The sequence below is a fragment of the Plectropomus leopardus genome, chromosome 1 (assembly GCF_008729295.1).
Source record: "Plectropomus leopardus isolate mb chromosome 1, YSFRI_Pleo_2.0, whole genome shotgun sequence".
In the NCBI taxonomy this organism is placed as follows: Eukaryota; Metazoa; Chordata; class Actinopteri; order Perciformes; family Serranidae; genus Plectropomus; species Plectropomus leopardus.
In genome coordinates, this window is record NC_056463.1 from 27,161,955 (window position 1) to 27,187,180 (window position 25,226).

Genomic DNA, 25,226 nt, shown 5'->3' on the forward strand with positions numbered 1-25,226 from the left:
ATAATGAAAAAGCTTTTGTGAGGAGGATACATCGCCTCAACATTGTCTGTAAGCATGTCTTTGTACATGTGCACACCATCTGGTACTGTGATGAAATAAGATAGTGATAAACTGTGTGTGTGTGTGGTGTTTATGTGTGTGTGTTTTCATGGTTTTAAGATAACTGAGCCTAAGTGCCTGGTGTGTGTGTGAGTGTGAGTGAGCTGTGAAACACAACAGCGTCCTTCCGAATCCTTGTCTGGATGCAAGCGCAGCAGATGCAGGGCGCCTCCTTCTATCATGGACCGTGATCAGTAACACGTTTGACCTGCTATGTGCACGGTCAGGGCAACAGTATCTGCTGTTAGCAGTTTTTACAGAGCGAACCTCTGTCTGCGGCGTTAGAGCGCTAAGCTTTTTGTTACAGTCCTGCCCTAAGGCAGTCCTTATAGCATGCTGCTAAGGTCTTTCCAGAGAGAAATTTGTTCATTTTTACTTTAAAATTGTGTCTTAAGATAGCACATTCTTTCCTTATTTATTTTTTTAATAGTGTATCTGTGGGTTCTTCTCTCAGTGATTCAACCACAATCTCATGCGGTAAATCTTATCACTTACCTTCTCACGGTGAGCCAAATGGTTGCTCAGCCGAGTAATAACGTCTATGTATTAGCAGTGCTCCTTGAGTTAATCTCTTAAATAGCCTGCCATTATTGAAGAGTTGTTGGGTGAAGTGACCTCTGGGCATTTACCTCAGGTAGCCTCTCAGTACTTAAACCACTTATTTCTGCCACTTTGCATAAATGAAAACCTGTTAACACCATCCCCACAATAGAGTTAATACTGCTTTAGAGATAAAAAGGCAGGGTGAGAATTCTTATGAATGCTTATATTTTGTAATCAATTTTTTCACCTATACTTGCTGATACAGTCACACCACAGTGTGTGTTCTCACCAGGTGAAATACATTCCTGCTGTAGCAAAAGATTACTCTTGCATTCACCTGCAGAATAGCTTTTGATTAATGGAATTTAATGGTTTTTCACTAGGTCTATAGCTTACCTGGTGTAAACACCTTCTTTTTAGTGCATAAAATCGGCCGTGATCTCAAAACCAAAGGACACAGGGTTGAGCCGAGCCACAGCATCAACCATGGCCTTTTCATCATACTGTGAACAAATGTCCAGAAATTCAGTTAAGTTTCAGTTTATTTCTTTAAAGACACTTGTACAGTTTCTTGCACAATATAGACTATATACTCACACTTGTTATATTGACAACATCCAGGACGAAAGCAGCTGCTAGCGCAGGCTCAAAATGGCAAGTGTCATCCTGATAAAGGAAGGACAAAGACAAAAACGCATACATTTAGAATTTATTTTACATAAAAAACACGAGGAGACTCAAGTCTTACATGGCCTTTGTAGGGATAGTCCTCCTCTGTCATAAGACCGTTGTTGTATTTGACGTACTCAAATGCCTGGCTGGGGAGGCCGCTGAAACAAACCAAGTAATGTTTAATGGGCTGAAGCCTAAAACACAAGTATTATTGTTATTACTGTAACTTATAATGTTTCATATAGCTATAACTATTTCTACTGTTTCTTACCCCATGCATCCACGATTGCTGAAGTCTTTGGCAGAGGGTACGCACTACAAGATGCAAACCAAGGAGGCACTTGAACCCAACCTCTACTCTCCTAACATCTGAGTCAACAATCCAAGGCTTTTGCTAGATCTTTAGTAGCTTACAATTGGTTATTTTAAGAAAGACAGGGTGTTTTCAGAAACCATGTAAAGTGTCTTAAAGGATGTCCATCTCCATTCCATTTATATAGTCTTATTACACATAAATGTTGTGCCCTACAAAGGTTTTCTCATTCAGATATTTCTTCAAATTTAGAAGCAGCTGTAGTTTTGCTTCAGTTATTTTGTTTGGTTTTTAATTGGTCTTTTTTTGTTCTTGGTTTATGATATTCAGGAGAACTTCTTGCCATCTGCTTAGCTCAAAACTCGTGTTTGGCAGTAAAACATTTCTCACTGGTCCTTCTGGTCTGGGTCAAGTTTGTTAAAAAATAATAAGGTTAAAATTGATTTTGACATTGTTTTAATGTGAAGTTTCTAAGGCTTTCAACATTTATTTTTTCCACCTGCCTTGTTCTCCTCTGGTGTGCATCTCCCTGCTCCTGGGCCAGCCAAGCACAGACAATGCTGGTGTATTTAATTATACATACCTGGAAGAACAGTAGCACACAGTGGCCAGACTATCCTACTCCTAAGTGTCTTTGGTTGTGGGATAAGGTCAAAAGGTGAGATGAGCGTGCTCTGTCGATGTGCTGTCAGATTCATGCTCATAACATTTTTAATCACATGACTCTTGCCCACCGGCAATGCCAGTTTGTTGGTCAGTTGTTCAGTTTGGTTCAGATAGAACTGTCTCAAGAACTATATATTGCCATGCAATTTTCTACATAGATTCGTGATCCACAGAGGAAGAAGTCCATTTTGTCAAATATTGGATGAGATTGCCCTGAAATTTGGTTCAGGCAATCATCTCCTTCTAATGAATGGTAATAACCTGGGTTATCCCATGACTTTTCATCTAGCGTCATCATCAAATCAGAAATTGAAATTTGTCCAGGACATTAGTTTAATAGTAATAATAATGATAATAATGCATTTTATTTATAGAGTGCTTTTAACAATGCTCAAATATGCTTTACTGGGAGAAAAACATAGTCAATAAAATCAGTTAAACATATTGAAAATAAAACCAAGATCAATAAAAGCAAGACAGATAGGCATGAAATGTAGATAAATCAAACACTGAATTAGATTTAAAAAGGTGGGTCTTGAGGTGGGATTTGAATGTGCAGAGGTCAATGCCATCTTGGAGGGGTTTAAGGAGTGAGAACCAGAGGGTGGGGGCAGCACGAGGAAGGCTCCGTCCCCCCAGGTTTGGCGCTTGATCCTGAGAGGGGTGGAGAGAAGGCTAGCATCCGAAGAGCGGGGGTTATGGGGAGGGAGTGTACGGGCGGAGCAGGTCAGCGAGGTATGGGGGGTGGGGGGGGGATTTGTGAAGGGCTTTGAAGGTTAGGAGGAGCAATTTGTACGGGATGCGGTAAGCAATGGGGAGCCAGTGAAGGTTTCTGGAGGATTGGGGTGATGTGGTTGAAGGATTTGGGTGCAGGGTCGTGCAGCAGAGTTTTGGATATATTGGAGTTTATTCAGAGCTTTGGAGATGGAACCGAAGAGGATGCTGTTACAGTAATCTAGACGGGAAATGACAGAGGCGTGAATGAGAGTTTCAGCGGCTGAGAAAGAGAGATAGGCGGAGACTGGCAATGTTACGGAGGTGGAAGAATGCAGTTTTGGTAATTTGATTAATGTGGGATTCAAAGGTGAGATTTGTGTCGAAGATCACGCCAAGGTTGCGGATGTGAGCAGAAGGAGACAGGGTGGAGTTATCAATGGTGACTTGGGGCCAATAATAATGAGTACAGATTGGTACTTGCTACACAGGTCAGTCTGGGAACATTTGTTTGCATCCAGAGTTTGGTTTCGGACAGGCAGTTGATGAGAGTGGTATGGATTTGAGTAGAGATGGTTTTGGTGGAGAGTTGAATGTCATCGGCATAACAGTGGAAGTCGAGGCCATGGCGGCGGATGATGTCACCGAGGGAGAGGAGGTAAAGGATGAAGAGGAGGGGACCAAGCACCGAACCTTGAGGGACCCCGTGGGACAGAGGGGCAATGGAGGAGGTGCAGTTATTGATCTTGATGAATTGTTGTCATTTAGTGAGATAAGATTTAAACTAGATGAGGGTGGTGCCAGTGATGTAGAGGGAGGATTGGAGACGTGACAGGAGGATAGCATGGTTGATGGTGTCAAAGGCTGCAGAGAGGTTGAGGAGGATGAGGATGTTAAGGTGTCCAGAGTCCAAGGAGAGGAGGAGATAATTTGTAACTTGGAGTGCTGTTTCTGTGCTGTGTTTAGTGCAGAATTCAGACTGAAATGTTTCATAGAGGTTATTGGAGGAGAGATGAGTTTTCAACTGGGTGGCAACAATATGTTCTAGGGTTTTTGGCATGAAGGGGAGGTTGGAGATGGGTCTGTAGTTACTGAGGGAGTTGAGTCGAGGTGGATAAGCTGCTGTGGATGGAGTCAATTTTGTTTTGAAAAAAGGAGAGGAAGGAATTGCATTTATCTGATGTGAATGCGTTGGAGAAGTTGTCAGGGAGGGAGAGGAGTTTGTTGATGGTGGAGAAGAGAGTCTTCGGGTTATTGGAGCTAGAGTTGATCAGATGGGAGTAGTAGGTGGACCGGGCTGAGTTCAGGGCATCTTTTAAATCTTGGAGGAAGTCAGTGTAGGCTTGAAGTTGAACTGTAAGGTGTGCTTTCTTGTATAGTCTTTCAAGCTGTCGCTTACGGGATTTCATTTGGTGAAGATCGGGGGTGTACCAGGGACCTGAATGTGTGAATGTGGTCTTGGATTTAAGGGGAGCTTAATGGTCTAGACAGGAGGAGAGGGTGTGATTGTAATAATTGATTTGATCAGTGGAGTTATCGGATAGGGGAGTGGACAGTGAAGCAGAGAATTTGGAGGGGGAGATGGATTTGATGTTTCTGAAGGTGATTGTCCATTTCTCCTTGGGCGTGGGGATGGTGGAGGTTAATGTCCATAATTATTGCCAGGTGATCTGAGATATGGAGATTCAGACTGGATAAGTGAGGAATTGAAAGACCAGAGGAGCAGACCAGATCGGGAATGTGCCCACGGTTGTGGTTGGGGAAGTTGACACATTGAGTGAGGTTGAGGGACTGTAGCAGGTCCAGGAAGTCAGTGGCAGATTTAAAATTCGCGTTGTCAATGTGAATGTTAAAATCTCCAAGGAGGAGGACAGAGGGTGATGTGGCAGATAACTGGGTAACAAAGTGGGAGAAATCAGAAAGAAATGACAGGTTAGGTTTGAGTGGCGGTAGATGATGGCGGTGACAAGGGGGGTTGGACTGGGGAGTTTGAAGGCTAGGTGTTCGAATGAGTGAGCAGGAGAAATGGTGATGGGGATGATGTTAAAACAGCAGCAACACCATCTCCGCGCCCCTCAGACGTGGTTGTTCCATATAGGAGTCTAACCAAGGGGAGTGGTTTGGTTAAGTGTAGAATAGTCAAGTGGTTTATATCAGTTTTTAGTAAGACAGTGGAAATCTAAGCTATTGTCTGTGATGAGTTCGTAAAAATTAGGCTTTTATTGTGGAGGAAACGGGTGTTAAGGAGGGCGAGTTTAGGTGAGTCTGCTTTCTGATTGGTTGTGGATGAGGCGGAAGTGAACGGCTGTTTGTTGTGATGACGTCGTGGGAAGTTACGGTAGCGGCAGGACCTTGCTGAAGAAATGGAGTTTGGGGACAAGAAGTTGTAGTTAATTAAACGACCGGGGCTTCTGTGACGACAGGAATGGGGGTCTGCGTGGTTGAGAAAGTGTTGTGGATCCGTGGTGGAAGTGAAAAGCGGAGGCGTGATGTAATACGGCGGCTGTGGGATCCGGCTGGGGAGCGGGAGGGAACTAGCTTGCAGCTAGTGGCTGGATCAGCAGGCGCGGAGTTCAAAAGGAGGAACACCGTGAAGCCCAGGAGTTTCCACCGGATACACAGCAGCATGCCAGTGAGCTGAAAAAGAGGGAAACCAGAGCCAGCAGAGCGCAGGACGGTAGATGGTGGAAAAGCCGGGTGGCACTGAGGCTGACTTACACGTCCGGACTCCAACAGGAGCCCACAGCGGTGAATGGGTACACGAATACCCAGAACAGGAGTCGGTAGATAAACTTAGCACGGAGGGCCCAGAGATCGGGCCCGCTGCGGTGATTCAGCACGGTAAGTTTCAGTCCTGTTTTGTTATCTTCAGACGGAGGTTTCGGTGATGTCCGTGAGAGGGAAGGGAGCAGGATGATGTTATAAACCACTGAGGTTTCTTGACAGGTGTGGCGAGGCGGCGTGTGTGCTCTGTGATATTACCAAAAACCAGCAAAACTAGAACATTTCCATAGTTCTTAGAAACCTATATTGCTAATTAGCAAAGATTTGCATGCTAACACACTAAACCAAGATGAACAGAGAACATTATAACAGTTAAACACCAGCATGTTCATATTGTCATTTTGAGCATGTTTAGGTGTAACTTAAAGCACTACTTTGTCCTTCCAGTCTTTTGCGTAAAATAGGGGGAAAAGTTTAATAACTGCATACTTGATCAAAACATCCATATGCAAACTCTCTTTATGAAAAACCTTTTGGATTCCTCATTCACTGTAGAAGCATGCAAGAAAAACACAAACTAGACTAATTCAGCATAACGTTGGGTGAGTAATTAATATACAAATGATCATTTGGCTGTTTTTTTATTGTTTGCAGTGGAACTACACATTTCCACAGGAAGCTAACACATTTCAATGACACTAAATTGATTTAGATAAAATATTACTTACAATAACAATACTAATCCAAAGCTTTTAATCTACCCACTTTGTCACATGGATCCTCCTTTGGCACTGTTATCACAGTACTCAAGAAGTTAGAGCAGGCAGAGTAACCTAGATGCACCTTTTTCCCGGCAAAATACTTAATCCGAGCAGACTTCAAGCACTCACAGGTAAACTCGGCATGTACCACAACCACTACACCTACTTTCACACAGGTATGATAAAACATTTACATCTAATGATGCAACCTTGTGCCTGGAGCTGTGGCTGCAGAGTTCAGTGACCAGTTTGTTGAGGTGTTTACATAGTCACAGAGGCTCCTGGAAGAACCATATTGCCATCATTATGCATGCAAGACAATAATATGCATACTGCCAATGTAATTGAAATAAAAATGATTGATGAGTTATTTTTTGTTTACCTAATTTATATTTGCATGTAAGCCCTCAGCGTGCTCTGCCATAATGAGCTTTCTATTGCAGTCTGTGGAAAAGACACTTACAAACACCTGATGGTGCAGGTTTAAAGGAGTGTGTGTGCTGTGCAGTGATACTTAAACTGCATCCGAAGGTTGATACTATCACAAAACATGTATGATATTTTTCTACCATACTGTGATTTGAATTTGATCAAATGTCTTGGGTCCACAGCCAATAGGAAATGGCTAATTTAAGTTTGTAATCGCAGTTATATATCTAAATAAGGTCCAAGACTACAGTAAGGCCTCATGCAGAAACCCTCAGACTAATAAATTAAAGTGTGAAGAACATTACATTTCTATTTGCAGGACGTCTCCTGTGATCAGGAGCAATGTTCCAGATTTTTGGCACCATTTAGTCAATCCAATTTAGAGTGTCCCCTCATTTCTTAAAAGGCTCAGTTCAGACTGACAGTAATATTTTTAATGTGAGAAAAATTGCATGTCTGTAATATCTTGAGGCCAGAGTCAACGTCTCTTTTTGGAACTGACAATGACGTCACTGCAGATCTGTGACAAAGACAATGTAATACTGTATGTTTTATCCATTTTCCAGAATGAGACCTTTGCAGTATGTGTAGCCTTGAAGCTTGCAGACTGATTAATGTAATAAAACAAGTTTAAGGTCCTTTGAACTTTATTCGCAGTTTAAAACTTCAATATTCAGGTATTCAAATTACACTACATTTTTGTAAAACATCCTTAGAGCACTGAATGTGCTTTGTCCGGCATTGCTGGCGTTACCAGAAAGTTTCCAATTTTTGTGTAAATTTAGGCCAAAAGAATCCTAGCACTCTCAGACAAAGCTGACAGTGCATCTATAACAGAGACCAATACATAAAATATGCTGTGCCTATGCATTATATTTCCCCACTGTCATCTGTATAGCCTGTCATGTGTGCAGTTTGTACATCTAAAACCAAAAGACTTTGAACAGTTTTTGTATAATGCTGTATAAGGCCTTCATTCAAAAATACTATTCAGCTTCTTAAATACTCTGAATATCATTTAAAAGAGATACCTAGAAAGACAGACTTTCTTGCGATGTGTATTTTTAAATAACTAAGGTTAGACTATGAGCCTATGGATAAAATGTGCATTGCTACGGAGTTTGCTTAAATGCCAGGCACTGCACAAGCTCTTACCTTTCTCCACAGAGAGCAAGCATTCAACTGCACTCCCACTTGACTTTGAAACATTATCCTGGTCTGATATTTTATTTTATTGCTTGCCAATTTGTTTTATATTTCACGGCCGCAGTCCATTGACGTAGAAGTGTTCTCTTATGAGTGTTTGTTCATAGCATCTTGCTCAGGATTTGTACACGTCATAAACGTTTGCTCTCATACCTTTTATAGGGCCCTTTGATCTACATAGGCATGTTTTCAGAGCGTGTTTGATATGTCATCAACAGCTATATGAGCAATGCCAGAACAGTCAGTGCAACTTCTCATTTGTTCGCATAATGATGTTTATGTGAGTCCAGGGACAGTAAACATGACTAAGACTTACTCTGCCAGTTGGATATGACTGGCAATTGTTTGTGTTTAAAGTGGATGTACTCATGTTTTGTTTGCATCTACCACAAAGTAGCCAAAGCAAGCAAGATCTAGTGAGATGAGGAAACAAGGACTCAGGAGCTTTACGTAAAACTTTAAGACTCTGGAAGGACTCATTGAAAGTGCTCAGTCCCTCGAGCTGCAGGGTTAAAGGAAGGACAGAGAGAACAGGTGCTCAGTGATTTGTCTTCTTTTTATGTCATGCACATCACTGCCCTTTTCCTGGAGAAAAGCCTGAGAGACTTCTCAACTGGGCCAACAAGACACTTTTTGACTGTTTTGTACTGTTTCTCTTCTGCTTTATTTGTTCATCTTTCCTTTGTTATGTTCCCTCTCCATGTTATTGCTTTCTCCTCTGTCCAGTGCCCCTTTATTCACTTCTTTTCTCTCCAAAAACCTCCTATTAGCAGTTAGAGCATTACAGCAGTGGTGCTCTCAGAGTATGGTTGTCCCCATAACTCTTATGGGTTTCCTTCTCTCAGGGCCACTTCTCCACCGTGGCATCGCTTTAATGGAGCCCCTGGGAACCTCAGTTGCTACCTAAACGAGTAAGGATTTACACAACTGAGCAGTGATTGTGAACGCAGTCCCAGCATCACTGAGACCAAGGGCAATAAGACGGCAGCCTGCTGACAGCGAACGTCTTTTTAAGAGGATCGCTGTCTTTTCGACTTTCAGCTGAGGGCTTTTTTTTAGGGCCACGTGAGTGAACATCAAAGACTATGTAGAGGTGTATTACGGTCATGTAATGTCATACCTGAAAGCCTGTTGTCTCCAGGGATGATATTGCTTTGTACATTAAGAAGCTCTTTTGTTTGTGGGCTTGTTTTTTCTGAAGGATAATTCGTCCTTATGTGGATGTCTTCAGTTCCACAACCATGTGCCAGTCTGCTAGGAGACACAAACTATATTATGGTAATGTTTGAAACCAGTAAGGCTTTAAGTGAACCTGTTGGCACACAAATAATCACATTTTTGCAAAGTTTAGATGTAATGGTGTATATTAATTTCATGTCCGTGTACAAAGTTTGAAGCTAGAGCCAGTGGGAGAATAGCCTTGCTTAGCATGAAGAGTGAAGCAGGAGAAATTAGCCTGCCTCTGTCCAAAATTCAAAAATAAGTCTACCAATACTTTGAAGCTCACTGGTTAACATGTTGTAATTTCTTTTTTCATCTGTTTGTATACTCCCTGTTTCCAGTCTTAATGCTTCAGCACTGACAGATGGGAAATGTTAAGCTGTGGTAGTTTAGGCTTAAAATTATTTTATTTGTAGGAAAATTGTGTTACGCGGGTCATAACCACGAGAACAGGTGTAACCGTTTCAAAACACACGTCAACACCTTTTTGACACATCAACAAATGTAACCATATTATTATTATTATCATTATTATTTATTTTTTTATTTTTTTATTTTTTTTGCAAGCGCACCTAGCTATGATGCTCAGAGGGGGCTATGAGTCCCTATGTCCATCAGTGTGGCAATTTTTTTAATTGCCTACTTTTACAAAATTCACTTTCAAGACAGCATAGCTGGAAGGCTGTACATATTCTGCATGAAAATGGTTAACACCATAAGCCAAGCTAATTAAATAAATGACTGCAATACTGTTGCTTTCAAAACAACTCAACTTGAACACAGCAACATGCCTTAGTGTTTTCACTCTCCAAAACAACAAATGTGCCTGTGAGTTATGGTCATCATAGCCTATAACAAGCAAGATAGCTGGAAAAAGTGAAAGGAGATGCCTAAACGCAGACATAGGATCAATATTTTGCTATCCTGATCACGTAGGGAATTGAAACAATGAACCATCACAAAATAAAACCAAATGCTGATTGTAAGCATCACAAGATGGTCAAATAAAATACATTATTGTACTTTTTAACATTATTGTTCATACATCCTACAGAGAGCAAAATTAACATAGAGATACAATAAATGTTGCACACCTGGCAACACTGCTGCAGGTTTAATGTATAAAAACAACGTTTTTATTGAAATTATTCTCAAGAAGAGCCAAAATACTTCACTTAACAGTAAAATAAGACGTTGAAGCAATTACTGTGTGAAAGCCCAGCCACATAAGACAAATATTGTCACATTAATATTTCACACACACTTGTTTTGTGACCTACACTTAGGTTATATCCGTGGTAGAGTAATATAGCCTGAGCAATTTTAATATGTGCCACCATGCTGTGCAGCAAGAATGAATCACCAGCATACAGCCAAATGTAAAGGAATGGCTAGGCAGCAAAATAAAGATCCAATCTTAGACAGTTTTGGGGAATTACATGGAGGGGAGTCTAATCTATAAGCAGGGGTATGAGTCATCCTCATAGAATAAGGATTGGGTAGCGTTTTATTATGTTTTTTGAAAACATTGAAATCTGCTGATTAATTTAATTGGCTGCAATATAAACTTTCCTGCCCACACTGAATTAACCTAAAAGAGAAAACAGCATCGCAAATATTTAAGAGAATTTTCCAGCATATTCTGCTAATGTGCTTCTCTGAGCTCCTCTATGTAAACACTACGAGAGACTCGGTGAAACCTTTTTAGCTTGCAGTGCACATCACCAGGTTATTTGAATTCATGCTTCTCCTATTCATCACCAAGTTGTTGGTATCTTCTGCTCATTACTTTGAAATACGTCCAAATGTGTAGAAACATACCTGAATAATACTCAACCTATCTACGGATGGCATTGCAATATAACTGATTTATTTCTTCCATTACATTGTCAGGGAAGGCATGTTGACTGTAAATCTTCTTCCGTTCAGCTGCTGACTGACAGGAGCATCCACTACGGTCTTTCACTTCTGTGCCGGCTCTCAAGAGTATAGAAAGTACACATTAGCATATCATAAGATTATAGTAAGCCATTTAGCCGCTCGCAGCCTTGGAGGCAGCAACTTTGAGAACAGTGAAAATCAGCATAGAGATCATGCAGTGAGGCACTGAGATATGCTAAACCATCAACACTGCAGTTGAGCCCCAAAGAAGCGGGCGTTGTTTAAGACCACCGTAAACCATTCGTCGTCTTAATCACCTGCTACCCAGAAGCTCAGAGCTGCATATAAATACAAAACTAAAAGAAAACACTGTGGAGCACTGGAGTTACCAGGCGCTACCGTTGAAGCAGTAACCTTTCAGGACCATTCACTTAGTTGTTGCAATTTCCATCCTCTAGTTTAAAATGACACCATCATTTATTGATGTGGTGTTTCCCAAGCTGATATGGAACCCCTCTCAATAATTCATCTGACGCAAGGCTTGTCCAGGCCCAGAGAGTGGCGTGCTGCTGCTCCACTAAGGACCACAGTGATCATTTGGCCCCAGTCTGGGTTATTTCCATCTCTCCGTTTATCACTTTTATTATAGCTGTGATGAAACGCTGCGTGTGCTTCCATAAAGCACTTATGGGCCTCTGCTTGTTTAATACATTCCTCTCCTACTGACAGGCCTGCACTAATCTCATTTACCCATGAGTCACTGTGGCTAATATCACGGCTGCCCGCTGCACACACCCCCATACTATTACTACTCTTATCACCGACATATCACATTTCTCATAAGAAACATATTACATACATGAACATGGGTGCATGCAGGTGCACACGAATTGTTGGTTATTGATACCGCTATGACTATTACTACCGCCACAAGCCGAGCAATACTAACAGTACTACTAGATGTTACTTGTGTTGCTACTACTACTACTGCCACAACAAGTATTTCAGTGTCTACTGCTTTCTTGATTAGTTTGATTTGCTCTGACTAGTTTTTAAAATCCTTTTCCTACTGCTTAAATTAGTACGAATTGCAGACGTCCACATCCTCAGATACACACTTAAACTTCTCATGTGGGATTCAGAGGCATTTTGTGCTTAAACAGGATGTCTAATCTCTCCAGTGTCTCCTGTGCTTGTCCTGGGTGCCTATCTTGTTGGACATACCCAGAATGCCTTCACAGGGATGCATCAAGGAGGTATCATGATGCCCATCCCAGCTCTCTCCTTCCAGTTTGGAAAAGCAGCTATGCTAAGCTCCTTAACCTTCCCATAAGGGTGAGCTCATGAACAGGACCCTAAGATACCATTTACCATTATCTGAGGGACTGTTATGGACTCTTTACTCACCTTCACTCCATTTGCTTCCCACTCTGCTTAAAACCAACCAACCTTATCACTCAGCTGCACTTTAAGATTCTGTCAAAGTCACAAACTTGATGATGTCAGAGTACAACACCAGCTGAGAATGCAACAGGCTTGCTGCCAGTTTTGTGGACACAAGTTTTTAACTGGTTACGAGACCCTGTTGACTTGTAGCAGTGGCCCTGCCACCCTCTACTCCCACAGCTACTTTTCAAAGGATACTGTCATCAGCCTTTATCAAGTCCTTGTCAGTATCCTTGTGTATCCTTGTCAGAGTAAAGAGCTGATCCTCTGTTCCACAAAAGATGGATTCTGCATTGCTCATCCTTAAATTGAGGTTTGACCATCTGTAACAGTCTCTCCACCACCACAAGCCCCATCTGCCAAGACAGTCTAGTTAACGCCTTGCCACCTCTTCCTCATAGAGTCGAACAAGCATCTTTGAGGTTGGCTGAAAGTTTGTCTTTGTGATCTCAAACAAACGCAATTCTAACTTTTTCACAAAAGCTGCGATTGAAAAAGACAACCAGGTTGGAAACAACTGGTTTGCACTCACGTCTCTCTGGGCTTCATGTTAGATATGCGAAAGAGGCAAAGAAAACAGCTCGTAAAATGGCATAAGCTTCGATGCTCGCAGTACTACCATGTGAAAATGTCAAAGATCTGTATAAAGTGCAGTCCACATGTTTACATATTACCTTGTCATAGGCTACATGTAGCAAGTGTGTGATCGAGCGAGCGAGTGAGTGAGAGGATAATGGTGGATGTGTGTAAAACAGACAGGTGTTGTTGTTCTGAGAAGAGAAAAATAAAGATCAATATCTATTAGATCTTCAGATTTTTTCCCTATTTCCTTAATTTCAGTTGTATCTAACCGCCAGATGGTTTGAAGACTTATCTTTTCAGCTAAGCAGCCTACTTACTGTACTGTAGACTGAACAGACATTTATTTGGACCTTGGCCTTTTATCTGCTGTAAGTCTGTAAACACGTCCAAACCAGCCAGATCTCATATATACACCTGGACAAGCACACCTACACAACCCAGGGCCTGCAGGCCAGCCATTTGTCCTGACCACTGAAATCAAATACCAGACCGTAATGACTTCCCTGTGAACTGGATGGAAGCTGACAAGACAATCATGGCTCCAGCTCCTTTATTTTTATCAAAGGCCCCAGCGTACACTGTGCCATAATATCATTTAAGCATCACCTATTTGTTTTAGTTTTACATTTACATCACGTTTTACGATGTCTGTTGTTCAAAGCTGTTTGCTCACTGTGATAATTTGAATTGGGACATATGGCGAAAATGATCATCACAATTTTATTTTACTCATTGTATGGTCCAAAGACGACCTTTGTCTCCTGAGTGATGATTACAGATCAACCTCAATAGTCTTGTATGTTTTTCTATATTTTCCATTAGATTTTTGAACACATTAGGAAAGTGCGATCCTCTTTACAAGCTGCACAGTTAAGGAAGCTGTACTCAGGGTGAGTTTAGAAAGTGGTAGATGAATGAGGTTTAATTACTTTGGGAAGTTGGTTTGGGTGACTGAGTGGAAACACCATTTATCAAAAATATGTTGTGGGGCAAGATTCACAGATCTAACCCTAATTAATCTTACATAAGGGGCATCAACTGGCCTGTAGAGGAAAAAGAAATATGTCAGACGTGTGGTTGAATAAGGACATCATGAAAATCCTACAGTCATTTCACTTCAGCAGATTAGGAGAGATCAGTTATAGAAAAGCATGAAAGCAGTCTAGTTGATACTACATGCAGGAAAAAAACAGATGTTCATGTCTATTCAGCTACTGTTTGTTTGTACTAAAATCTGTCAGCGAATGTCAGTGCAGACTAATTCTGTAGGAACCCATAGGAAAACAGGCTGACATTAAGCTCATTAATAGTTCCAATTCTCTGCAATGTGATGTGATGAGATGAGAGTCGGCAATGTTTAAGATACGCTTTGTTTACTCTGAAATGTAATGTAGCCTCACTGATTAAAACTCAACTCAATAGATCTGTTTTTGAAGCCCAATTAAAGCCTCTTTTGACTTGCCTGTCACGTGTCAACCTTGGTCCTTGTTAAAAAGATGTCCCTATCTCTTTTAAAGCTTAAACAAAAATGTAACACTTGCTCACCCAAAATGTCGAGATTAATGCAAGACGCCTACAGCATTGGTTGTCAACCCTTTTCTGTGTAAAGGACACCTTGAATTGATACACATTAGATTGCGGATGCCCAGTTGATAAGATTTTGCTTCAGTGGACCTCCATCTGAAAGGATTTTGGTTTTTAGAAATTATTAAGATCAGAAATCTGTGGCTGTCAACAAATATTTTTGTTTGTTCCTAAATCATTTGACCATTAGTAAGGCGTGGGAAAATCACCAGAAGCTCCACAGTATGATCTTATCACAATTCTTTAGACACAACATAATATTTTATTTCTTTTCAAATGTTTTGTGACATGCTGAGTATTGAGATAACACATATTGCGATAGATTGCACTTTATTAGCGTATTCTAACTGTAAAATAAGGCCCTAAAGGAAAGCTGTTTTATCTAATAAGATTAATTCATAAATATTAAGTTTCTCACTTGAATCGTTTTTATTGCAGAGAAATGTATCTAGTGGACTGAAAAAGATGAATAGATTTTCTTATTCTGGCTGCCAAAACTGTCATTGTTATTTGCAATATAAATAATTTATATAATGCAAAAGTCAATACTTGGCATCAGTGCATCGATACAATATTGACAAACAAAATATCGTGCTACTATACTATATCGATTTTTCCACCTCTCCTACTGTTAGTGCAGTACCCTTTTGTTGAATATAAAGAAGAAGAAAAAAAAACACACTCCCACTGCAAAGCCTATTGTGTGACTGTTAAGCCATTTATCTCAATAGCAAGTTATTTCATTTCTAATGGATCTAATTATTTTCCCCCCGACAGCAATAAAAACCTAAGGGAGAGAAAACCGTGAAAAAAAGCAATTCCCACACTGAAATCACATGATCACAAAGGACATAAAATATCTGCAGTTTATAAACTCAAAAACAATAAAGCAGTGCTTCAACTGGCAACATACAGTACTGTATTTCCTCTCTGCAGCCACCAGTGTATTGCAGCTTGGCTCTGGGTTTAAATCTCATAAGGATGTTGAAGAACACTTAACTTCAGATCAATAATGTTTCTGCCTCAGAGCCTGCCTTTGTGTCCCAGTGGAGCCCCGGTCAGCTCACTGAAGTTCAGTGTGTCTCATCAGTATGCAACACAACACCACACATACATTAGAAGTGTTTGGTCAGCTGCCTATGGGCGAGAGAGACTCGGTTGCTTTCTGTCGCTGTTTAATCGAGCCAGACAGTAAGCACGGGACAAAGTTAGAGCGCACTTCGATCTCATCGTTGCAAACCGCATCAGAGTGCAGAGTCAGGTAAATTACCAGGAACAATGGGATTACCTGCACTCATTGTTATGCACAATAGAAGACTCCAGATCAGAAGCTCTTTATTAAGTCGTACCATTTAAAATCTGTTGTAACAGCTGATAAATCCATCGTGCAAAGTATGCGTGCTTACATTGTTTTTGTGGGTGAGGACATTTTTTATAGCTTCATTCATTTCCTTTTCATTTTTTTGTTGAAGTGTTGGACTGAGATGAATCGCCCTGCCTCTCTGTTGTTGTTTCATAACTACTAACTTGGACATGGATCATCTCTCTCTCTCTCTCTCTCTCTCTCTCTCTCACACACACACACGCACACACCCTCTCTCTGTCACACACACACATACAGTTCGGCATGGTGTGTACAACCACGCTGGTGTACACATAGAAGGAAACAACATGATTAATTGGGGAGGCTTTTTTGGGCATCGTTGTAGTTTACACTACAGTGCGCAGCAGATGGAGGGAGTGGGAGGTATAGGCTCTGAAAATGTTGTGGATCTGGAGGTTTCACAGGTGTACCAAAGACATTTATAATAGAGCAAGAAGGATTGAGGCTCCCTGGGTGCATGTGTTAGACTGCACATTGATGTGTGTGTGTTTCTATTTTTGCTGCTGGCATAGTCAGCAGGCCTGTCCTGGTGAGTCAGGGTGTGTGTGGTGACAGTGACATACAGACACACTGACGGGGGAGATGGAGGGTCAGCCCGTTGCATCCTGGGAAAGGTCTGGCAAGTGCAGAGCTTGACACAAGTGGAGCTGATAGGTGTAGGTTAGGTTGTGCTTTGGTGTGGCTTAAACATCTGCTGACTTAATTTGTTCATATACATCCATCGGTGATGTTCTTCGATGTAATATAACCTCAGTTACTTCTCAGAGTCTCTTGCAGGTTTATCATTATAGTCGCATGTTGTTCAGACAAGCATTTTCTTATAATGTACTCAACAAAGACTTTGTTTTATTTTAAGTCACATCCTGGACATACTCCAGTGTAGTGAAGTGCTGATGCAGGCTGGTACAGAATGTTGTCAACAGGACTGAATCATGACAAAATAAAATGTAGACGTCTGTGTTAACTGACACAAGACTCATGGGCGCTGGTTGGAAATGTTTCACCTGAGCAAAAACTTTGGGCGTGTACAGAGATTAGAGAAACAAGGACTAAAACAACAAAAAGGACCAGAGTCTCTGGTGTGTTCTGAGTTTAGTCAGTGGCTGAGTCCACACACCGACACACTCCTTTTACATGGCTGTTGCATATGTTGCCGTTAACATACAGTCGGTACATTGGTTGATTAGGTTTATTAAACCCAAACCAACAATAGTCAGATTACTTTATAAATTAGCTGCATGTTAGCTAGCAGCAGACACATTGTTGTGCCAAGTTCTGCCTGTCCAACAAGATTTGCATGCACACTGCAAGAGTCCGCACAGTGTAAAGCCAAGATGAATGTAGGATGTATGAAATTCACATTGTCCAGCCAGAACAGCCCAAAATATTGGCTGGTAAAAAAAAATTTGACCCACCAGTGACTGAAAAGTAGCCTAACTCAGGCGGTGGACACATTATTCAGCTGAATACTGAATTTGTACCTGCAGAGATTTGCACCCCCTCCTTTTTGAGAATGAGAATGCTGTGTTGTTGGCGCCCAGCGGCTCACCTGCTGGAGCGGGCGACCCATCTACAGGGGCTGTGTCCATGCTACAGCAGCCGCAGGCTCGAGTCCAGCCTCGGCACTTTGCTGCACGTTGTCCCCTCTCTCTCCGCCTTTCATGCTAAATAACTGTCCTGTCAAATAAAAGCAAGCAAGCCCCGCCAAAAAAATCTTTCAGAATGCTGTGTTGTAAATCTGGTACAAGTAATATCAGACATACCCATGATGAGATAGATACTCATGTGATTATTGTCTCAGTCATAATGAAGTGCATTTTGTAAGCTACAAAGTATGAGTCAAATCCCAGCAGGTACAAAGCAGTTTTGTCAAATAATGCATCCACCTATTGTTCTTTTTCAGACACATGGGGATAAAATACTGTTGCCACCACATATTTTTTGCTGTTTTAACTGTAAATTGTGAATTTCACACCTGGTCTGAAAAAGGAGAGGTTGCAAATCTCGGAAGGTAATAAAATATACCTCTCAAGAATAATGTATCCACATTTGAGTGGAGTTTTGGGGGATTTGGCTCAACTGGATTTCACACAATTGACGCTTGGTTGTGAATCACAAATCAGTTCTTCTGAATACTTGAATAATTTACCCCTTTACGCTCAGCAATGACAATTAAAATCAAACTGTGGTAGCAATCAAATGTTGTTATACTTGATTTAAGTGACCTGTCTTCATGAAGTGACATGTCTTTTTCCACATTTAAAAACTTCGTTTTAGAATAACAGTTAAGCACATTTGTTAAAAGTGCTTACAAACACAGCAAAAAAGTACACCAAAGATTATATGTACTTCAAAAATAGATTGAAGAAGAAAAAAAACTTTTAGCCATGATCAAGGTTTGGCAATTTCAGACAGTCAGTTGGTCCGCAAGAATTTTTAGATGTGTCTCCACAAATCGAAAGCTTTTCATTTTTAGCGAAACATTTGTTCAAATCATGGGGAGTCTTGTTGGTTCTGATTTCAGAGGCCGAGCAGAGCACAAACACAGACACTCTCCTGCAGACATGCTCGCTGTGTGTTGTGCTGAGTTGTGCCGAGCCCACAGAGATTTGCATGCAACGTGCACAACAGAAAGCAAAACTTATCACACTTCTTAACGAATACTATGGCAACTCTTTAAAAGGTATATAATCTTCTTGGTGAAGGTCTTCAATGGTCGTAATTGATATTAAGTGTAATTTACGTGCTTTTACACTTAAGAGTCATTAGTGCTTTAGCAGAAATAGCATTTCCTTGATATGATTGGTCTTAAATTTGCAAGGTTCAGTAGAATATGAGTGATATTAGGTACAAGTTGTCACAAGGTGAACTGGATTGGGACTGACCGTAAAGAATTGTTCTGGAATATTCTATTTCAAGCCAACGAAAAACTCCTATCAATTTTGCACACCGGGACAACCAGACTTGTTGTGAGAGGAAATTTTGGCAAATGTTATCAGTGAGTTAATCTTTGAAATTACCAACCTTTCATTGCTCTTTGGCCATAAATGACAATAAGTGCAGTTTTATGGGACAGCTTTAATTTACTCCAGAGAGGGGCAATAATTCTTATTCCCAGTGTGACCTGACAATGTTAAGCCACGTGTGACCTGAGGGGTGTTTGTTCTGTTCTTCGATCTGATATTGAGTGAAGCAGAAGTGTGAACAGGCTTCATCACAGACATTCTCACTTTGTCTTAAATGATAAGTCTCAACAGGGATTGTGTCTGAAAATGGTTCATACATGGATTATTCAGTGTGTCTATCCTCCTGTCCTCTCTTTTTGATTGCTGTGCTGTGGCATGCTGTATTAAGACGGATTCATCAGTGTTAACTGTCCGGTCTTGTTCTCTCTCTGTCCTCTGTTTTCTCCCTCTTTGTGTTTGGTTTAGTCTTTCTCTTCTCTTTTTCCCCTTCCGTTCTCATATATCTGCCTTTGACTTTCTCTGACTATGCGGTTTTGTATGTGAATGCAGTGTCTCCTCTAAAGGGCACTGTAGGATATTTTATAGTGTCCTGTATCACTGAAGAAAGAAAAGACAGCCTATATCCTACTTGTACAGAGAGCATAGTTCTGTTGGAGAAATCTGTGAAATTCAACCCCAAGATCTCTTTGGTTTTAATATCACTAACTTCTACACATGTATACCTAGCATGTAAGAAGTATGTGTAAAATGGGTGGGAATGTCGGCAAAAAACAAATATTTGCATGTCAATAACTGGCCTTGAGGATGCTTTTTAAAGCTCCAAAAGGGGCAGAACCTGACCATGCATTTACTCTGAACAGCTTGTGCAGGATAACACCACCACTGTAAGGAAGTCTGGTATACCTGAGTATCCTCAGACCTATGTTACCTAGATCAAAAATGTCAAATTTTACACATTTTCACATAAGCACATTAGAGGTACTCGTAGATGGATTTTGTGATGTCTTGACACAGCCAGGCTATCTGTTCTCCCTATTCCAGTGTTTGCACTAAGCTAAGCTAAACTAAATTAAGCTAAGATAAGCTAAACTAGCTGGCTTTTAGCTGCATATTTACTGCACAGGCACGAGTGTCAGTAAGAAAGCAAAATAGTGCATTTCCATGCCAAAAACCATTTCAGTTGTTTTGGATAAGGCTGATAAGGAGCTAACCAAGCTAACTTGAAGGTGACATGAAGACATGGTGGTTGTTTCTTGTTTTTGGTCCCATTGGACCAAAATACCATTAATCCCGACAGCCTTGTATTTAAAAAAAACAAATGTGCATTGCTCCAAATGGTTTCTTTGAGGGTATCATCCCAAACAGAAGCACATGGCTAATTATTATACAGAATGACATTATTGGTCCATCAAAATGACCTGCCCTACTCTGCCTCTGACTGACTAGTACTCATCTTTGTGGGTTAGGTTGGTTAGGTTTAGGCAAAAGGAGTGAGACTGGTTGGGTCAAGCCAATCAGAGGCAGTGTGCCTACCAGGGTAGGATGGTCTAATGACTTTATTCTTTATAATACTGATGCATGTGCTTCTGTTATGAGACTGTGTAGCTATGCCCAGTACCTCATGCTTTGCCTGTGGACAAATGGCCGTAATAGTCTACAAAAAATATCCCATTGGACCAAAAGAATTATGACCTTTTGGAACAATGGCATGGCAACATTAACATGCCATCTCTACTGTTGTTTCTAATGAGATTTTGGTGATGATATTTTTTTAGGAATGTCTTTATCAAGCAGCTTATGTCTTTAATATGTTGCACCCTCCTCCCCTTATTTATCTGAACAGTAAGTGTTGGAGCCTGTTTGACACAAGTTTTGGCTCAGTTCAGAGTTGAATTTTTGCTGGCTATGCATTAGTAACCTAAAGCTCCAATTAGCCTATTGGCTTATGTTTTGCTGTACATTCAGTGGGAGTCTTGTTTGCACGCATATCTATTGTTGCAGTTAAACCTAAATAAAGACTTCATTAAAGCAGTGTTTTTTAATGAGCCTTTTGGGGCAGACGCAGCTTTATGTAAGAGCCCTGCTCCCACTGCCAGAATAGCAGGCCTGTTTCCTCTCTCACTGCAACACGAGATCAAAACTGTATAGAACATTTGAATCTGCTTGGCCGTACAACTTTTTATTTATCTTATTAACCTAACTAAAAATGTGAACATTGTATTTCCAGTTTCTTAAATGATACAAGAAGTATTATGGGTCAAGTTTTTGCATTACATTTCATGACACTGGCTTCCTCTCTTTTTCAGGCTGCCTTTCCTTTGCCCACACCTTGTTTCGCTGCTTTTCTAGGTCTTTTTTCTGCAGCAGAAATCTCTCAAGCTTTCACAGGTGGCTGCTGCCTCAGTATGAATATTTGATAGTCCTCATATATCTCCCTCGAGGGTAGTGAAATATTTAAACACTTTCTGGTGGCCGTTTGGACTTCTTAGAGGCTCCAAAAAAATGGACTTGAACTAAATAATATGGATGTAACACTATCAATATGTTTATGAAATGTCCTCTTCATTTTATAATATGCAGTCTTATTTGCTGCTCTACCTTGGTAGAGGGTAGACTTTGGATCTGCGCATTTACGTATATGCACCATTGATCTACTGGGGTTCATTAACTGTGTCTGTGAATATGTAAATATTGGGATGGAGAGGATGGAGGCTGTGAAATGAAGTTGTTGTTTTCTTGCTGTTTTTTTCTCTTCCCTTCTCTGGTTAATGTGCCTCAATAGCAAGTACATTATGTGGATTTTCTCCTATTATTTCTCGTTCAGCGTGATGCCAAAGGACAGTACCTGTTCGACCTCATCTGTCACCATCTCAACCTGCTGGAGAAAGACTACTTTGGCATTAGATATGTTGACCCAGACAAGCAGAGGGTAAGTATTCATTTTTAATAAGAAGCCTGACTGAATTTCACATGGATTTAATTCAGCTGAATGAGAGACACAATGACTCATGATTCCGTTTTGTCTCGTCTTGTCTCGTCTCTTCTTGTCTATTCTTTCTCCCTTTTCTTTCTGTCTCTCTTTCTTTCTTTCTTTCATTTCCAGTTTCTGTGCCATTCTTTGATCTAAAATATCTGGAATGCTTTTAAGTCATTTATCTCCTTGAATTAAAATCTAGTTCACACAGAGCGCATAATTTTCTTCTTTGAATAAGTTAATATTTGTGCACCCAGGTTCACAGGGTGTATCACTTACCCCATAAAAAAATGATGTTGTCATAAGTTATACTATAGATTGTATATAAAGAAGGATGACATGTCTCCACTCACTCCCACTGTACAAAAATAAAGCCAGAATATCCCAGATATGGTTGCTGCCATCATGGGCTGGTGAGGTCATTTGGAGGCAGGGTTTGTGCAGTAGTGCGCTCCACGGTATCGGGTCATCGCCATCCAACCAATCATAAGCTGTGCCATTAATCGTGAACACTCGATCGGCATGCCCAACTGTCGTGATGACCCTTTTTATTGCATCAAATAACTAGTTTCAATCAAACTTATGAGACATATGAACACTTAAACATACATTGGTGTTTTAAGAGCTACCTAATATGATAGAAACCATTTTTGGGATAAATTGATTTGATGTGGATTTTGAGGTTTTTGGCCCATGTCCCATCTGCTAACATGGATGGGCTGGGGTTATGAAATCTATTCACTTTTGGGGAGCTGTCAATGTTGTTCATATTGATATATGGTCTGTAATAAAAGTAATAGCGTAGTTTTTGACAGGCTAGACTCGATTTTGAGGATGACGGCATTCTTCAGAATCAAACATTAAAAGGTCCGAAGAAACTCTGTGAAGCTGTTACAGGGATTAGAGGCCCTCTGTGGCCATATTGTTCCGGTCAGTCTTTACCATCTCTGTACTGTATTTTAGAGTCTGTAGATCACCAGGCAGAGCTAAATGTCAAAAAAGTTTCACAGGCATTGACAGATGCTGTATTGAGTGTTGTTGGTTATGAATGCTAGCCCATTTTGTCTCATTATTCGTTTTTCCTCCTTTATATAAATATTCAGTACAGACAGGTAGACTTATGGGTCAAATGTGCAGTCTGGCACCAGGCCAAGCCCTTCAGTTGAGATTGTTGAATTTGCAGAGCTTAAAGCTGATGTTTGTTAATAATTGCACTTTTGAACTGTTGATGGGATAACGGATCCTTTCGAGGCTTGAAAATGTTATTTACTTGTAGATTATTTCTGCATTTTAGCTAATGGACGTTTAAGGAAACATGAATGCCGGTGTTGCTAAAAAGGTGAATAATCAGCAGCCTACAGCATCATTGCGTTTTCGCTGTATTGTGAGCGCAGTGCGCCATTATTGTCAGGGCGTCCTCATCTCACTGATTAGAGCCAGTTTGGCCTCGTGATGCTTAACACTCTGACAGAGAACAGCAGTCTCCTGATTATCTTGCAAACAGCTTTCCCTCTTCTCTTCTCTGCATGGAGACTGTGTTGGAGGGGGTCTAAATAAACAGAAGGCAAGGAGATGGGAGTAATTCTACTGTGCCTTCCAGCCATAGATTACAAGTCATCATGCTCAGCTGCTGAGCAATCAGACATCAGACTGACAGTTCGGCTGCCAAAGATTCAGTGTGCAATGTGCAGGCCTTTACCTCTCTTTCTCTCCCTTTCAGCATTGGTTGGAGTTTACAAAGTCAATTGCCAAACAAATGAAATGTAAGTATTTCAATTTAACCTGCCTTATTAGATTCTTAAATAATGAATCTTCAAGGCAACCTCTGTTTTTTGATAAAAAGTACACAATCATGTCAAACACATTAGAAACAATACATGACAATACATTTTAAATGTTTTTTGTGTTTCTTCCCCAGCCCAGCCCCCATTCACCATGTGTTTGCGTGTCAAGTTTTACCCACCCGACCCTGCTGCCCTAAAAGAGGAAATCACCAGGTAAGACTTAAAGACAGCTTGGTGGGGCGCAAGTGGGTACAGAGGTGCTGCTGGAAATTTTTGTGGCCAGATTGGGCAACTTGAAATCTTGGGATTGCACACCAAACCCAGAAGACAGAGCTGAATTTCAGGAATTAAATTCTGTTGAAACTGGAAACTGTGTCAATATGGAGAGAGTAGGACTCACATATTGATCAACTTTGGTTTCTTGTTTTACAGTAAATATTACTAATTGTATGATGTTTATAGACTAATACAGGTGCAGGTAACATTTGACTTCCACAGCAATCCTGTTTTAATGTGTTAAGCATTTCATTGTGGTTAAAAGTGGTTGTCCTTTTCCTTAAAAAATATAGCAGCTTTATGATGCTCAATATGATACAAAATGATACAATATGATACGATATGCTATGCTTTATTGTCCCCATAGGGGAAATTTGTTGACTCAGTGCTGCACAGACAATGCCTCCACACCTACAATAAAAATAATCACACCATTACATCAAAAACACAACAGTCTAAGCAAAACAACATCAGATGTATAATTGCACATAATCCCAGTTACACCTTGTACAATATTGTGCACACATTGCACATAACACCTGTTGCACTCACCCAGTAATAAAAACACTTATTGCACATATTGCATAGCCATAGAATCTGTTTTCATTCAGATATCTTGAGGTGAGAGCTCGAGGAACCCCTTTGAAAAAGCCCATACCAGTTGTTCCTTTGACAAAATGTGTAGAGTGTTATTTAGCCCCCATCCTGACAAGGTATGCTGACATGGTTGGTATTAATGGATGCCTTAAGTTGTCTTGTTTCACAAGATACCACTACCTTTGCACTAGTTCAAAAACTGAGCATGCCACAGTAATGTCAGTCTCCAGTTGTTTTCGCCAGCTTGGGGAGGGTGAGGATGAGGGACGGATGGAAGTTTAGTTTTAGACCGACAGTCTTTGCCTCTGATGACTCTCCTTCTCTCCCGCTGATGAATTTTAGAAATTGAGAGTTGTGACATGTTTATGCCTCCTCAGTGATTTGTTTTGCCTCTCAAACTGTGT

General features: G+C 40.7%; 1 protein-coding gene and 1 long non-coding RNA gene across 2 annotated transcripts in view; one reads left to right on the forward strand and one right to left on the reverse strand.

The window, feature by feature from the left end:
- The window catches only part of LOC121961554 (FERM domain-containing protein 5-like), an 84,005-nt gene that overhangs the window by 41,206 nt on the left and 17,573 nt on the right, over positions 1 to 25,226 (forward strand). Inside the window, exons 2-4 of the mRNA XM_042511629.1 lie at positions 22,016 to 22,120; positions 23,886 to 23,928; positions 24,084 to 24,162. Of these exons, the coding sequence (XP_042367563.1) occupies positions 22,016 to 22,120; positions 23,886 to 23,928; positions 24,084 to 24,162 (227 nt within the window). The remainder of the gene's footprint in view (positions 1 to 22,015; positions 22,121 to 23,885; positions 23,929 to 24,083; positions 24,163 to 25,226) is intronic.
- LOC121961641 lies at positions 1,083 to 1,473 on the reverse strand. The gene is made up of 3 exons (XR_006107073.1): positions 1,391 to 1,473; positions 1,240 to 1,308; positions 1,083 to 1,145 (listed from the first exon to the last, which is right to left on the reverse strand). It is a non-coding gene; the product is annotated as an uncharacterized LOC121961641 (long non-coding RNA).